Below are 17750 nucleotides of genomic sequence, written 5' to 3'. Positions count from 1 at the left end.
CAATTTCTGTAACTCCGTTTTGAAAACATTTCTTCGATTATTTTTCAGAAAAATGATATGGCATATTCTATCTTCTGGAACAACACGAGTTCCTTGTGTCAGACAGTTTTGCACAGTTTTGTGTCAGGCTCTGCAGCCGTAGCTGGTTTTGGCATGTGCAGCTGCCCTCTGGTGGGGAGAGCCTCAGAACTTTGAGAAGGCTTCTGAGAAAAATCAGGTTTATGCAAATGAAAAGGCAAAAAGTCTCTGTGAGGCTGCCCCAGCAAGCTGGACACTCAGACAGTAAATTTGGCTGTCTCCTTACACACTACCTGGCAGGCAGGGAAGGAGCCTCAGGCATGTGCCACCTTACATGGCCCCACTCGTTTGAGCCTTGAGATTTCAAAAACATGACCACAATATTTTGAGAGCCACAAACACATCTGGGCTGTACTTCTACACCTGGGCCTTACCAGATTTTCTGAAGTTAGCCTGCTAACTTCAAGCCGAATGCCATCATTTATGTCATTTTCCTCTCGGAATAATTTCTGTAGATGATTAATATCTTGACTAAGATGTTCAACTTTAAAGTTCAAACCTTCAATCTCTTTCTCATATATTTCTTTCTGAGACTGGAAATGGCTTTCCAATACTCTGTTAAAACAAAAAGGAGAAAGAACATGGCAGATGTAGAACGACCTTGATTAAATGGGTCAAATTTAATAAAAAGTGAAAACAAAGTACCATGATTAACACAGAGATATTCCATTACATCACCTGTGCATTAAAGGAGTTGAAAGTTATGCATGATATCTCTGAGGAAACACATTTTCCTGACTGACATATACACACTTATCTCACTGGCGTGGTAGAAGTTTATTCATCTTCTGATTTTAAACTGCTCAACTCATCATATAATGTAGTGCTTGTTCATTTCCTTAACAGAAGTTCAGCATTACACTGTAATTTTTGTTATACACTGATCTTTTGATTTATATTCTAGGTCACAGCTTGGAGTTATGGGAACACTGAAGAACTGAACTAACCTTGTGGCTTTTTTCAAGCCTTCATAAGCAAACCACAGCTCTCCATCCTCATTTAAGTGTTCCAGATCCTCTGTAGAGAGTCTAGAATGCAAGGCAGAACCATTAGTGTGCAGATGACCATAACACATTTCTTAAGCGTTTTTGAAGATGCCTCAGAACAAAATTACCTGCTTCTTACATCTTCAAAATCATAACTTTCAAGAAGCTGTTTTGTAACTTCTGACATCTTTTCTGGAAAAAAAAACCCACAAAGTTTATAAAATTCATTATTTTCTCTGCATGTTTCATTATAAAGATCAAACAATCCTCTTCCTAAATCTAACAAGGTTCTTCCCTGGTACTCAGTAAATATCTCTGATTTACCAGAGGAATACCATAAGGGACTCAGTTCTACTTTGGGACATGTAGTAGCATTAGGTTGATGTACCACCAATACTGTTTTTTGTCTGAACTTTCAGTGCAAAGTTACATCTTCCTGGTCTGAATCTGGACAACTCCTAGAGCTGTACAGATGATTTATCATCTTGTGCTAGATTACTACATTAAATGCTGCAAATATAGGTTTGCTCTATGACATTATTATCATTAAACAAAGTTCACAATAGTAGAGCTTCTTAAGTACATTTTTCCAAAGAGAACCCAACTCAGCAAGTTATTTAAGTGTATTTGACATTAGTGGACCTAGGACAAAGGACAGGATGAATGAAAACTAGATTATGTATTGTTTACACATTTTTGGGTCACTTCTTAAACTCCAAGTGAAGTATACACTTTAGGTGAAGTTTAAATAACTCACATTTATTTCTAAACACAAAGGAGAAATGTCTGAATTCAGAGTTTCCTCAAAGGGGTGCCCCAGATCTCAGTGGTCAGTGACCACTTTGTACACTGTATATATACGGATGAATGGAATTAAACCGCCATGGCATGGGAAAGAGCTGGAGTTGTCATAGCTGACATCAAAAAGATCAATTTCAACTGGCCTGGCTCAACTGCAGTTAGGAATTCTCTGCACTGCCTGGTATGAGGCTTACCCCTCAATTCTCTCTTCTGTGAGTGGGCCTGCTTTTCAACATCCAATTTCTGTGTCTGAAGAAGTTCGATTTCCTTTTGCAGCTCAGGTATTTTCTGAATCAAAGAGAAATCATATACTGACACACATACTTACACACATTCACAAGGAGTGAATGACAAAGGCTGAGTGTCAGTTAAATCATAATTACAATTAAGAACAAGTTAATATGGTGAAAAGCTTAAAATGTGTTGTGTTTAAAGCATCAGAGCAGAACAGTAATGTGAGGTACTAAAAAAATGTTTGTGCCATGAAATTGACTCAGAGAACAAAAATGTGACTTAATATTAATTTAAGGTTCCGTTTATAAACTACATATATGGAAAATCCCCTGAGAAACTAATACTTTTTCAGGAAAATGGAAGGAAAACAGATCTATATATTTAAATTTATAAATATTAAAGGACAATTACTCTTGAAAACATGCGCTTATTACTGTGAGCAGCAACTTGCATTGTCAACTACATGAAAACAATGCAATATAGCGATGTATCAAATACAGCTTATTAACTACAGCTTCTTCTAAAAATGGACTGGAAATAAAAAAATTAGTGAAGATAATCTATAAACTAAACACACACATTCTCCACTTCCTTTCTCTAATAAAGGCTCCAAACTGAAATGCATCATGCTTTACCTGTGCTTGTTTTGTAAGCTGTCCTACTTCCATTTTCAAGCCATCCTGAATGATAATTTCTTGCTGAATTTGTTGCTGTAACTGAGTTTTTTCTTCTTTCAGAATCTTAATTTCTCCCTTGAGCAATGCAATCTCCTTTTCATAGTCCTGTTTCTGGTTTTGGAAATTTTTCTCAAGTATCCTAAAGAACACAATGAAAAGGTAATTTTATTAATCTACATGCATAAGTGAAAAAGTGGGCTTTGCTTTAGCTTTAATTTGAAGGACATGCTTCCTTGAAGAACACTTAAATGAGCCATAATTACTTGAATATGCTATCCTACATCCTCAGAACCCACCCACATAATGGATGATAATGGGAAGAGAACATCTCTATATTTTCTTACAGTTTTAGTATATTTAGTTTTTCTTTACAGTCTCTTACAGTTTACAGTATATTTCTGCTGGATTTGCTTTCAGTATCACACAGGTAATGAGCAAACCAGAAAAGCTAGCAAAAGAATTCCTCTTAATATAGTCTAAGTTATTGGCAGCTGAAATCAGACTGAGCTGGAGCACCACAGAGCTTCCAGCCCTCAGGAGCAGTGACTGATTGCTCTCTTCACACTTCAGAGAACAGCATTTCTCTGCTACTGAAGGTTCTCTGTCCTGGACTGGAAAAGTTATTGGGAAATAACCACTTGATCCGAGAAAAGCATGCTGAAAGCAACAGCCATTTGTTGATTAATAACAGGGTTTTTACTGAAAACTAAATACCTAAGGAGAAAAAAAAGTTTTCTGCTTTATATTTTTAACTGAATGTCCTTTACAAACACTGCCTTTCCCTCACACTGAATCCTTCCATTCTGTCCTTTCATATTCACTTCTCAGGAGTTCTGACTGGTGTGGCCATCAGTGGCTCTTCCACTCCTGACCAAATTCTGAGGACATCTCCAAAGAAACCATTATGATCAGAGTTGCCTTTCAATTCCCAGAGACACATGAAAAGACACAAAACTGCAAAAGCAAGAACAGTCTGATTTCCTGCATATGACTCACTCACAAACAAGAATGTGCTTTTCCTAAACTCTGCAGGAAGCACTTCAGTACCAGCACTAATGCCCAAGAACATAGACAGATTCCTGGGTGTCAGCATAAGACATTTGCAGAAGGAGAAGGAAAGGGAGGGGAAGAGAAAAAATGAATGCTGTTTCAAAGGAATAGTATTCAGAGTACATACATTCGCTGGTTTTCTTCTTTTTGTACATCATTGAAGAGTTGCTGTGTGAGGTCATCCATTTTCTCTGTCAAAAATATTTTAATATTTCAAAGACCTTCATGTAAATGTGTCCATTTATTAAAAAAGCATGACCACAATGAGAAGCTTTGTTTTAATAAGCAATCCTTAACATATTCTGAGACTGAAATTACTCTCCCAAGTGCCAAAAATTATCACAGTACATTTTACAAGTAATGCTATAGAAACAAAAAGATTCTGAAGCACCAAATTGTGCAGTTATACATCTAAAGTATACTTGATGTCATATACTGCTTGTGTCCTTTGAAATTAGATTCCTAAAAGTAGTGTATTAAAGAAGCAAAGATGAGGCTACGCTTTGAAGGAATATATGTGTATGAAAAAGGACCCATCAAAGGAGGAGAGCTTCTGCTACTGAAAGAACAAATTTCATTTAACTATTAAATAAATTAAATAAAAAAACTATTAAAAAAAAGAATTTGCACACTTGTGCTACATATTCTAAGCAAAAGAAGAACCAACTTTCAAATTACTACAATTTCAGCATTTATATTTCTTTTATTAGAACAAAAGTAATTTACTTTTGCTGGAAACCTGACTTTACCCCAGTATAATTCCTTTGCAACTCCCTTTAGTTATTGTACCTTTCATTTCCTCGGTTTTTTCTTGGAGTTTTATTTCTAAGGTCTCCTTCTGTTCTTGTAATTCTTTATTCTGATTCTCAAGTTTAAAGATTTTCTGCACAGCCAAAAAAAGTAAGTAAAATATACAAATTACAAAGGAGGAAGAAATAGGTCAGAGGAGATCTTACATTTTAAGAAGCACAAATGGACTCTCTTCCTTTCCTGCTGCCTCCCCCCAAAAGAGTATAATTACTTAGAAACTCTCAAATCATGCATTTGATAAGTCCAGTAACTGAAAACATAATTTAAAAATTAAAGCACACAGATGGCAATTGTAATTTACCTGCTCACTGTCCTCTTTATATTTTTTCCCTTTCTCTTCGTATGTTCTCTTTTGAGCAGTTAATTTTTCCAATTCTGATTCAAGTTTCTGAATTGTATCCACATCACTCATATGAGCTGAAGCCAGATTGGTCAATCGTTCCAGCAAACCATGATTTTCTCTACTCTACAATGAGCAGGACAGGGTAAAAGGAAACAGAAAAATGCACTGAAACTGTTCCATCAAATTTTAAAGGGAATACCTGACCTACTTCTGCTCTCCATCCCATATCAGTCATGATTATTTCCAGCCAGGACTGTTTCCATCAGCTAGATTAAAACTACCATTTTAAAGACAATTTGGCTAGAGTGGATCTCAAAAATAAGCTGCAAAATAAACATAATGTTGAATTCCCCAAAGTTACAAAACGTGTTGCACCAGAGGAATATCTCACATACCCTTCATCCTAACACTAACAGCCCCATCCAGAGACTGGATGGACTTAAGAAACAGTAAAAACCCAGAAAGGTAATTGCAGACTCTTCTGATTTGCATAATTAACCCCAAAATACAAGGAAACCCATGATAATTCTTTCTACCCTGGGTGTAGAAAGTCCAGTAGTTTATTATAAAGGACCATAACCCTTACATGTTCTCCTGTCTTCTCAATTCAACATCTTTGACCAGAGCAGCTAGGATAAAAAAACTAGTACACATCAGAAGCTGACTGCTTCCCCTCACCTGCTCTTCTATCTTTTTCTGCAGCTGCTGAACTCTGTATGAGAGCTGGATATTCAACACAAAGCGCCGAATGTTCTGGAAGCGGCGCCTGGCGAGCCACGCTCGGGCGTATTTCTGGAGGACCACAGCCTTCTGCTCTTCACGCATCTTTAAAACAAAGTATTAGCACCTGTCTGTAATCAGCTCAATCCTCATCAATTGTAACATTTGTGAGTTTACACACACTGGTGAGGGCAATGCAGCTCACAGAAATATCAAAATAATGAACTGTCCAGACTGCAGACACATTTGAGCCACTGTAGTAATCACAGTAAATGGTCTGCATCCAGCATAAACCAGACAGAGATCTTGGTAAAAACCAAAAAACAGAGCAGAAGATACAAGATAAGATGCAAAAGGTAAAGAATTGGGAATAACTGCCATTCTGTTCATCTTTTTTACATAGCACAAGTTGTTTCCAGTTACTGAAATAAGATGTTTGATAGGCTGTACCTTCCGATACTTTTTTCTTGCTAGAAATCCTCTTGTGTAAGCTTGTATTGTTACAGCAGCCACATGGATGAGCTGGCAAAGTCTACGGACCAGGTAACCCCGACAGTATTTCTGAATAATTATGGCTGCCCATGTTTCCTTCAGATTTCTTGCAGTTATAGCTTGCCTTAAATCAAAAGAAAATAAAGTTTAACTAAGTCACATTGGATTTCTCATGCTCATTGCCTTCATCAGTCAAATTACATGCACACACAGAAAAAAGAGAAGATATCAAAACCAGGCATCCATTATCAAAAATACAGCTTGTTCTTCAACCAAAGTGAAAGAGAGGGAGTTATCCCCAACTTTTAAATGTGTCCATAAGCATTTGTTCTGATGGTCTCTTTATGAAAACCTCTAATCCTATACAGAGCCATCTTTCAGTCTGCTATGTCAATGCCTGGTGCACTTTCTTTGCAATAATTTATCCATACTAATCCATACACCCCTGGTTTCTTCTCTGGCTCTGAAGCTCAGCAGAAAGCCCACCTGGGCCATCTATTATCAGCTCAGGACTGAGCTCACATGCGGACAGGCCTCTTGGAAATCTGGCAGACAACGCTGGAAACCTGCTGGGGTACTTCTCTCGTACCAGCCGAATAACTTGAACACGTTCAGTTCATAACTACAACCAAGAGGAAATGGAAATAAAACCTGAATGGCTCTTTCATAGAAGCTACACTTGGGGCATTGGCTGGACCTGCTGTGTGCCCAGGCACAGGCAGGAGTACCTGACGGTGCGCTGCCCGCGGAAGTACTGCTGCACCGTCAGCGCCGCGCCGCGCACGGCCAGGAACCGCCGCCGCTGCAGCCAGCCCCGGACGCGCTTCTGGATCAGGATGCACGCCTGCCTCAGCTTGTCCGAGCGCAGCTTCTCCAAGTAAGCAACCTGCCCTGCTCGGAAAAAAATTTTGGTTCTCCCAAACTGATATTGGTTATGATCCTGAAAAGAGAAAACAGTAAGTATGTTAAGTTTCTAATTGATTTTTGTAGACCAGATATTCTCTACCTTTTATAAATTGTCACTTCAGGCAAGCTCTGCTTCAATACTCGATTTTCCTAAATAAGAATATCCTCTCTACTGCTTAGGTGTATGTAGGGGGGAAACACACTTAGCAGGAAAGACTACAGGGAACTACATCAAAAGTTGTACACTCATGATCTAAAATTAAAGGGAGACTCTGGACTTACCATCAAGGCCTTAAAAGCAACCTCTTCACCTCCTCCTACAAGTCTGGTTCCATGGGCTCAGCAGTTTGAATAACTTTAGATACACGTTTCTAGCCTGGAACCAGTGAGCTGTACGAGCAAAAACTTGGGGTGAGGCTGCTTTTAAGTTCCAGCTCTCCCCCTTGGCCTGTGCCAGAGCTACTCAGCAAGTGTGCCTGTGCTTGGTGTCACACATCCCTGAATCTGAGCTCAGTCCTGGCGTGCCTGGCTTGACCAGGACCAGCCTCACCACCACAGGCTCATCTAACAAGGAGAAGCAACATGCAAAATAGCAAATTGTTGAGCAGCTCTCCAATATGCTGCATTCCACCATCAAATCCCCTCTTGTGCTTGTAATATTTGACAAATGTATACCATTTATTGTTTACTGGTTTATAAGTATAAGATATCTTCCATTTTGCAAGTGACAATATTAAGCAGAGAGTGGTTAAATTGTCTGTCTACAGCCACATCATGACTGTCACAGCACAAGGTCACTGACCCACAAGCCTGTGTACAGCACAGTAAATCAGGAAAAACAGTAAAAATAAAAACAGTAAATACCTTTCCTGTCTGAGGAGAGATACTACCCTCAACAAAAGAGACCTTTTATTACTAATACATGTTGTAATTCATCTATTGGTTGGTGCAGACAAACCAACCTGGATCAACCTCTGCAAAACAATCTTGCAAATCTGTTTCTTGTCATTTATGGAGAGTTCCTGCTGTGTCATGAGAATGCTGTAACGGCTGAAAAACTCAATGTAAGTCCACCTGGAAAATTAGAAGTTAACAAATTAATTTCATTAACAGACAGCTAGGTATTTTTTGGCACAGGAAGGCTCACTGCTATCCCTACCTGGATGGGTAGCTCTGTGCACTAATCCGAATAGTTTCCAAAACACCACATGCTCGCAGCTGCTGAGCAACTCTCTTGGAATCAAACCTAAAAAAAAGCAGTGTTATACTTTACATTGCTGCTGGGTTTGGCCTGCTGTAATAATTAAACCATTCTACCAACTGGATTTTTATTTCTGCTCATAGGACACAAAGCTCTCTGCTTCTTATATAGTAGCTTACCCCATATCACTTATTAAAAAGATAAATATATTAAAAAAATTGGTTTTCTGTTTCTCAAAACCAAAGGAAGGCTGCATTTTTTTTCTCTCATTAAAATTCCTATTTTCTTTCAGTATTAACTGTGACAGTTCATAGCAGTAAGTGGTAAAGAATAGTTCCACTCTCAATACAAAACATACCAGAAATAAACCCCCTCAGCAACCCATTAGGAAGTAACTCTCTAGGTGTTCTTTAGCCCATTCATTATGAATAAACCAGGATTTGCTCATTAATACCTGGATTCAAAACTACAAGCAAAAGGCATGGAAAGGACAGGCCCTTTCCTGTTCTGGACCAGAGCTGATATGCCCACAGAGCAGTGGGCACAGTGCCTCCAGTGTCAATTCAGTACTGGCCAAGATACCCCTGTGGCTGGGAGATGATTACAGTGTTCTTTCAGAAGCTCTTGGTGCACTCTTCTAGTCTAATTCTGACATACTTTTACAGTATCCAAGCAATTTCTGCCCTCACTGCAGAATCATGAGAGCTCACTGCAGTGACAGTGATATAATATCATCAGTAACACATTTTGCATAGAAAGATTTTGTCTGGCTACAAGAAAATGAATGAATATACTTAAAAGATTTAATTTAGAATCAAAGCTGTCCTTTTCCCTCCTACTCATATATGATAAAAGTTTTAATTTCATTTGCCAGTGCACTGCCTGCCAGCTGGAAGTTGTAGAACTGACACCAGAGTGCTTCCACAGGTCTGCCCACAAAAGAGCCCAACAGCTGCATCAAAGTTAACTCCTACTCACAGGGTACTGGTTATCAATCTGGTCATAGGAATTATGAAAATTATCTTCCACATATGACTGTATTAACACATTATAATGTCTTTTCCCAATAAAAACTGGGGAAAAATCTGGGTCTGTGTTCAACACTGTTCATGCTTTTTCTGACTTGCAAAGCTCTTTCAAATATTTCTGCACACAAAAGAGAATTTCACAAAGAAAATGGCAGAGGTTTTTATTCTCTAAATATGAATTGGGGTTAATCCATACTGCATAAGGGCAACACACCTATACAAAATATTCATCAACTTAAACCAAAGGAGGAAAACCTTTACCCTAAAAATATTCTGACAAATACACAAGCACTAGTATCTAACTTGAAATATACTAGGTTAAAGGACTTGTAAGGTAACAATAATGATACTTAAACATTCAATTTTTATAAGAAGACAGTATTTTTTTAAAATTCAGCTATCTGGAAAGGAAAACCATGTTCTGTATGGGAAGTTTCTCAACAATAAGAATTTAGCTTGCTGACACACCACTACAATGATACAGAAAACCACTGCTGAGCACATCTAACATACTTACTCAAAAGGCAATTTCTCATCATTTGGCTTTATGCATCTCACATAATGAGGAGTGGTTGCATTCAGTGTCACCATAAGTAAAGACAAAGAATTCCGGAACTGGAAAATACCAGACATAAGAGTTTTCCTAATGAAACATTTCAGCAAAAAGTCAAATCTTGGTCTTTTAGTTATTTGTTAGGTTTTGGCTGGACACTGGGAGATAGAGTTTAGATCTTAAATGCAGGAAATTGAAGACTCTGGCTGTATCAAACAGTCTCCTGTATATAAAATAAACACACCTATTATACCCAGGCTGGAGCAGTGCCCTGTGGCTTTTGCTGTCCTGAAAACTGGACAGTCCCCTATGAGCAGTGCCAGAACCCAGTCTCAGACTGCCCAGCATTTCCCAGAAAGCACAAACACCACAGAACAGCAGGTTTTGCAGTACCTTACTGCCCACAGTTGTCCGGAGCTGTTTGTTGGGTGATTTCAGAACAGGTCTGGCAGATTTGATGTTTATAGTTGAACTGAAAGGTGAAACGGACACTGGACTGTCTTGAAAAAAATTTGCACACAGATGAAACTAAAAGTGTGGTGAAAGAACCAGAGTTAAACACTGCAGCATGATTTTAATCAAAATTACATTTACTATAACATAAAATGCAAACCCCTTACTACTTAGGCCAGGTATTGCAGGCTTTCGAACTGGGTATCAAACAAACAACTGAAAAAAGAGTTGCAATGATTCTGAGTCTATTGTGAAGCACTCACACATTTCACACACAAAACTCAACATCTGTGAAAGCAGCCTGCAAAAGCTATTTCAATATATGCAAATACAGACATAAACACAGAGCAGAGCTAAAAATAAAAGCACTTAAGGCTGTGTTTTCACAATATGTAATTTAAATTCTGAATATATTTTCAAGGCAGATGAAGTTAGCTTCTTAAGAGTAATCCTGAAGTCTCAAGGCTATAGACTTCAAAGGGACAAGCAGATGGGAAGTGGCAGGCACACATAAGACACCTGATGTTTTCCTTGCCCTGGCTTTCTCTTAATCTCTCTTAAGAACAAACAAAGGCAGTTGTTAATGATAAACTACCTATCAAAGCTGCATGTAATGACTACAGGAAAAAAAAATGAAAAGTTTTTCAGTTACAAGGATGACAAAATGCTCTTGAAGGGAGATATTAAAAGACAACCCCAACATAACTTGCATGCACATATATGAAGGAATTTGAACACTGTGTTTTTTCATCTTGTATATTATTTGATGGCAAAAAGACACACTTCTATAATATTAAATAAATTAATAAAAATTCAGACTAAATTAATTTATTCAACCTATTAAAAATCTATAACAGAAGAAACATTTTAAAATCAGATCTGAATTAATTACAGTAAAATTTGGTATTCAGAAGATTAATCATTACTGTTTGTCACAAACCTTGCTCTCTTTCAAGATTTCAATCAATACTTCATGTACTGTATCTCTGTTTTTTTCCAGAAATCCTTCACATTTATATTCTACCTGTGCAAACAGGTGAAATCATTAACTTTTGAGCAACAAATAAAAAAACAGTTGGAAAAACAATAATTTTTACTCTCCCAGCTGTGGTAGTCAAGAGCTCTTTATTAATCTATAACACATATAATCTATAAAAGCTGAAACTCTGCTTTTCCCAATCCATTATCTCAAGATTTCATACATGCATCCTGCAAATTTAGAAGCAGGACAAATTGCCAGAATCCAAATCCTTCTGCCTTCATTAGGAACTTCTTTCCTCCTTTCTTCATTATTCTATGATTTCAAATCAAGGCACCAAAAAGGAATACTACATCTGAAATGCAAATAACTGAGACTAAAACATGTATGACTTACAAATGTAACTGTTCGATTTATACATTCTATTATTTTTCTGCTTTATCTTGATGATTTATGTTCTTAAATTCATTATCTTAAGCACTTCTTACACTTAAATGGCATGTTACAGGCAGTATTGCCAATAAACAAATAGTACTATGTATTGGAGATTAATTTAATAGAAGTTCCAAATAGGTGTGGATAATATTCCTAAATTTGGTTTTTTTCTGAATGAACAACTGCTAGAAACACAGGGAACAATACCGGGTTGTTTACACTCTACCTTATCAGCAAAGTGTTGAATGATGAAAGAAGTGTTTGACATCCTTGGCTTTTCAAAGAGTGCGTTTTTATTGACAAAATTATTATACAGCTTCTGAAGCCAGTTTTCATCTTTTCCATGAGGCAACTGTAAGAGCAAGAAGGGCAGAGCTGCTGAGCCAATAAACACTGTGCATAAAACCCCTCAGTGAATCACAAGGCCTGATAACCAGCTTTTGTCTCTTCAGACCCACCAGTGGCTCTCCGTAGCAAATCATTTTTGGAAAGAAGGTTGTATTAATCCCAAAGGTTTTGTATCAAAAGTAGTGATTTGTAGACTAACTAAATTTAAAAAATATTGCTCCCTGGGGTCTGAGCAGTCCAAATTGCTGCTTGCAGCAAGACTAGCAGCAGCAAACTGCTGCTTGCCCTCCAGTCCAGGAAGTGAGGAAGGATGAGGATCCCACTGCACCCCTGCCCAGCCTGCTCCAGTCCTGCACTGCCCCACAGGGACGAGCTCCAGCTGCTGCCTTACTCCTGGCTAAGTTCTGAGATCCACTTTTAGGTTCTTAATACTATAAGAGAAAATAGAATAAGTAATTTACAGTCAAGATTGACAAATAGAGGGCAAACATTAATGCTCCTTTTCTGAAGAAAATGCTCTATTTCCCATTGGAAAGAGTAAAATATGGATTACAAGCCCCACTCGTAAAAATCTATATAGTTGTTGGTTTTTTGTTTGTTTTTTTTTTTAATTTTAATGAGCAAATATTAAATTACCAAGCATTCCTCATCCAGAAGTTCTAAAATTCCCATTTTAGCTTCAATAAGGTCAATGACAGGCTGGTTGTCATAAAAGTCTATTAAAGTCCATGGGATGTCTTCCTTCATATATTCTTCTTGTTCAAGTTTAAAGACATGCTGGATTTGCAAAAATTATGAAAACATAAAGAAGGTTACAATTAAGGGAAAATAAGTACAGTGTCTGCATGTGCATAGTTGTTGTATATGTAAGATAGAAAAAAATATATTTTGGAGTATATTGTTGTCTGTCTGTAAAAAAAAACTTGTAAATTTTCATTTATATATATAGGCATACCTATGTTTACATATAAAAATAAAATATTTTTATTTATGACTGGATAGTCACTATCCAGAAATATCCATCACTCAAGCACAAACAGCATTTACTAATATCCACCCTGAAGCAAAATAAGATAAAGAACTGTAACAAAAAAAGAACATACCAGGTTAAATTGCTGCTGTAGTTTTTCATTAGCATAATTGATACAAAATTGTTCAAAACTGTTCACATCAAACGTTTCAAATCTGAAACACAATTCAAACAAGAAAAAAAAACCCTTTGATATCAAAATCAAATGGCAGCATCCCTGAAACTCTTTGGAGATATCCTAATGTTTCTAAGACAATTAACTAATGGTAAGACTAATGAAGATGCTAAGGAATTTCAAAACTTCTCTAAAAGCTAATGTTACCAGACATGATAAAGCTAAAAAATCCGGAGTTATATCTAAAAGTATCATATCAGAAGATAATTTTAAACCTCATTCACAAAAAAAAAATATGGTATTTATAGTAGCAGACAATTTCCACTAATCTGGGTGCTAAAGAGCTTACATGACCATGAACTTTTAGTAAACAAACTCCTTCAAACTCATTACAAGCACAAAAAAGTGCCTTTTTCACCTACTCCAAAGAAAAGGCACTCTGTTTCCAGAGACATTCTTACCCATAAATATCCAAAACACCAATGAAAGTGTGTTGCTTGCCAGGGAACTGCAGAGCTTGGTTAATTCTTTCCACAATGAAGTCAAATAAATGGGAGTAGATCTTCTTTGCCAGAGCGTCCCTGGCGTTGGCAGCCTGGGCCCTCGTCATTGGCTTTACCACGGTCTCCGAGGTGGTGACAATCTTTCTGTGGCACAGCCACCGGGCCATTTTGTCACAGTTTAAATCCAGAAGCTCACAGAATATCCTGAGATGTTTATCTTCCATCTTTAAAGAAGACCAATAAATATATTAGGGGACATTTAATTCTTTAATATTTAGTTCTTTAACTGTGAAATCCTTGTGCTGCTGACACCAAACTATGTTTTTGGTTTTTTTAATATTTATTCATATATGGCAAAATAGCAAGATGAGCTAAACAAATAATACTGAATAGAGCTCCTAATATAGGAGAGAAAAACTTGGGCTGGATGAGATGTTTTGGATTAAGACACTGAAAGAAAGTTACTTTGGTCTATTTTTAGGTGTTGCCTTTCAGACTTGCATAGCTCACTGGGACACATTCTGAGCAGCTTTGACTATGCTCTGGTTCCTGCATCCTGCAGAGAGTTCCAAAATGGATTTTCCAGCAGCTGTGGATCAATTGGATATGGAGTACTCTTAGCCACATTTTGCCTTTTGTTAAGACTTTCTGAAGCTGGGCATAGAACAGCATCTGTGTGAGCACTTGCTGTGATTCCACACAGATGGAGATGGAGAAATCAATCAAGTTTAGTACACCAGATTTAATGCTGCTCTGAGCCCCAGATAGGAGAAAAACTATTGCTAAAGCACTTCTGGCATAAAATAGAATAGAAAATGTTGGTATCTGAATAAGCTACTTCCTTACACTGATGGATGATCTTTCATCTCCAACAGCTGCTACTTCCACATTGCCCAAGTGCAGGATTGCTGCCAGCATTTTAAAAACATCCATCTGAAAATCCCCCTTCAGACCTAAAAAAACATTCCTTGATTATTTGAAATAAGCAGAAACAGCACAATTACTTAAACCAGAACAATGCTGGGTTACTTGCTTTGTTGTGCAGCCAAGAATTGTACAGCATCTCTGCAGAGTAGGATGCAAATCCTTGGTTCTGCCAATTTTCTGCCTGTCTGATCTGATGATAGATTGGGCATAAGTTCCTTTACGTCCCCAGGTGCCAGCTCAAGTCTGATTTAGCTTTTACATAAGCTTTTACAGGGGCAAAGAAGCTTCCAATTCCACTTCTGTCACAGCATGTTCACTTATGGGCCAAGAAGACTCCAGCCCTCAATGCTTCTGACCAGTAGCAATTAACACCAGTTAATTGCTAATTGCTCCTGCCCAGCACTTAGCAAACAGACCAACACCACAATGGACAAGCTATGAAAAAAACTATTTTGGTAATTTCTACTAACATTTTGGATATTTCAGAAACAATCCACCTTTGCCCATTTCAGGGGAAAAAAAATCAACTGCAAATGTACCCCCAAGAATTTACCCAGTAAGGCAAATGTCTTCTGAGTCTCCACCATATTTGCTCTGTCATCAACCCCCTCTATTACAGTGCTGCCACCCATTCGTGTGTAGTTAAATTCTTCTGCACTTCCTGTAGAAAAGAAGCAAATCTTGTAATTCTACAAAAGTTAGGGACTAGGGAGAGCCACTTCTTAAAACTTTTGTAACACAAAAAAAATTAAGATGCTGTCAGATGACAATGTTTCAGTGACAAGATGGAGGTCCTCTTTTTTGTTTGAGGGAAATCCATGTACTCAACTCAGTTAAGCTGACACAGGTCAGTATTCATAATTCTTAGAAATCTTAATATCCATCTTATAAACAAATTGGAATGGAGACTGTGCAAACATACACCTAAATTCTGCTTCTTCCAGCTTCTCTGTAAATAAATGAATCAAGTCCCTAAGCTGTTATAGCATCTGTCACTACAGAAAGGATGAGACTAAGATTTCCAAAGACACCGAGGTACTTGATTGTGCACTATTTGAGCTTCCAGGGATTTGCTGCCAAGTTCAAAACCAGCAGGATTAACAGCTAAGTGACTTAAAAACACAGGTCCTGTTTTAAGGCTGTGAGATTTATGGTGTAATGCACTAAACATCCTAGCACTTGAAAACCCAGCCATAAAATGCTGCACTGCAAAAAGTGAAGAGCAAGTTATTTTCTTGAGACCTACCCAATTTAAGATGTTCATATTCAGGCTGCATAGCAGATGCACACAACTGATAAAATATATGGTAGTTCCTTTCATTTTCTGACTGTAAAATAAAACAAAGAGTAACACCACAGAAAAAAAATTAACAACAAAATGAAGAAAAAAACTGAAAAAAAACTTGATATTCAACACTATTTTAAAATATAATTTAACTGAAGGTTAAATTCTGCTGTAACATAGGTTAGAAAAGAAATTGCTGATTATTAAAATGGCACCTCTTAGCAACAGCTGTGAAAGTGATACATTCAAGTAAACTTTATTTCCACTGCCAATATACAGAGTTCTTTCCCCAAGGATGTTAATAATTTCTTCAGCATGAACAACCATCTACTAAGAAGAACCATCAAATACTGTAACAAAAAAATGTGTAGGAGTGTTAGCTGAAGCACTGCTCTGTGGGAAGTCAAAAAAATCTCCATTTCCAAACCATCCTTCAGGGCAGAAGATATACAGAAGGATTTTTCAGTGTACTTAAAAAGTTACAATACTACTAAAAAAGAAACCTTTGTAAAAACCATTTTATAAAATTAAATACCTTCTTTAGTATATTATCATAAGCCATGACATTGAAGTGACTCACATGAAATAAGTCTTGGCCTTACAAATTTTCAGCTTTTTTTTTCCCAGACTCTCTGCCCCGTATATGCTGCTCATTTCCAGATACAATTGGTCTCTGTTATTGTTGTAACCACAAGTTTGAGATTTGCACTTATTTCAGGGAATTGTCCCTAAGAGGTATTCTTCACTTAACACAAGGAAGAACATGGAATAAAGTAACTTATCATAAATAATATTAGCTTCTGTTAAAAAATAAATCAAATGCTGATTAGATACACTCTTCAGAACATCACGTAATATTTTCTATACAGAAATAGTATAGTGCATCAGAAGCTATAGTGACATTGACTATTTTAGGCTTTATTTTACCCACCTGAAACACAACTCTGGATTTCTCAAGCAGGTATGTTCTCATGTTAGCTCCAATGATTTGGTAACTCTGATCAAAACTGATTTCAGTGTATTTTCCAAATCGACTGCTGTTATCATTCCGTGTGGTTTTTGCATTGCCCACAGCCTACAAAAATTATAAATGTTTACAACTTGCTTTACTCACATCTCTCATAAGAGTAACTTCGTCAAAACTTGAGACAACTACAAGTTTCTAAAATCAAAGGTGCTCAGGAATCAATCTCTGATCAAGCACTAAATTGTGTTATTGTACTTTGAGGCCCAAAATTGAAGACAAGCCTCAAATCAAATAGCATAATGCTACATAAACTGAAGATTAGACAAAGTATACTTTTCCAACATAAGAGTCCAAGTAATAAAACCAATCAACTTGTTCAGTATTGTTACATCATCATCTAATTAGGCAAACCACCACCTCCAAAGGGCCACTGGTAAATCAGACAGGACCAGGTGCTCCTGAGGCTGACCACCTCTTTCCATCAGTAATATTCAAAGGCTGAAATTCAAATTTAAGTATCCAACTCAGAAAGATGAAGCATCCCTAAAGATTTCAAACAAAATTTCCCAGAAGTTCTCAGAATCTTCCCTTGATGAGTACAGACTTGACAGACACTCTCCCAAACTCACCTCGGTTATTGGATTGGATGCCAGAACTTTGTCCTCCACATGTGCATTGCTGCTTGACTTACTCACAGTGGCAAAGTATCTCATAGTGTACCTTGCAGACACAGTCTTTCCAGCTCCTGATTCTCCACTGACTATAATAGACTGATTTTTGTTATTTCTAAAACCAAATAATCAGACAGTTTATGTCAGACATGTCTAAA

General features: G+C 37.3%; 1 protein-coding gene across 2 annotated transcripts in view; it reads right to left on the bottom strand.

Moving 5' to 3' along the window:
- The window catches only part of MYO5C (myosin VC), a 33366-nt gene that overhangs the window by 10758 nt on the left and 4858 nt on the right, over positions 1 to 17750 (bottom strand). The window contains exons 5-29 of one of the 2 annotated variants that reach the window (XM_021537438.3): positions 17551 to 17707; positions 16886 to 17029; positions 15916 to 15997; positions 15223 to 15330; positions 14589 to 14695; positions 13701 to 13966; positions 13198 to 13279; positions 12731 to 12871; positions 11973 to 12098; positions 11273 to 11356; positions 10273 to 10407; positions 9844 to 9941; positions 8257 to 8343; positions 8060 to 8171; positions 6920 to 7131; positions 6150 to 6315; positions 5658 to 5804; positions 4938 to 5102; positions 4616 to 4709; positions 3954 to 4017; positions 2735 to 2915; positions 2060 to 2153; positions 1193 to 1256; positions 1026 to 1106; positions 453 to 633 (exon numbers count right to left, since the gene is read on the bottom strand). In XM_021537438.3, coding sequence (XP_021393113.3) covers positions 453 to 633; positions 1026 to 1106; positions 1193 to 1256; positions 2060 to 2153; positions 2735 to 2915; positions 3954 to 4017; positions 4616 to 4709; positions 4938 to 5102; positions 5658 to 5804; positions 6150 to 6315; positions 6920 to 7131; positions 8060 to 8171; positions 8257 to 8343; positions 9844 to 9941; positions 10273 to 10407; positions 11273 to 11356; positions 11973 to 12098; positions 12731 to 12871; positions 13198 to 13279; positions 13701 to 13966; positions 14589 to 14695; positions 15223 to 15330; positions 15916 to 15997; positions 16886 to 17029; positions 17551 to 17707 — 3178 coding nt within the window. The other variant, XM_085588740.1, reaches the window with a different exon arrangement.

This window comes from Lonchura striata, chromosome 10, assembly GCF_050655825.1.
Source record: "Lonchura striata isolate lonStrDom1 chromosome 10, ASM5065582v1, whole genome shotgun sequence".
NCBI classification, from domain to species: Eukaryota; Metazoa; Chordata; class Aves; order Passeriformes; family Estrildidae; genus Lonchura; species Lonchura striata.
This window is presented reverse-complemented; position numbering and strand designations above follow the sequence as displayed.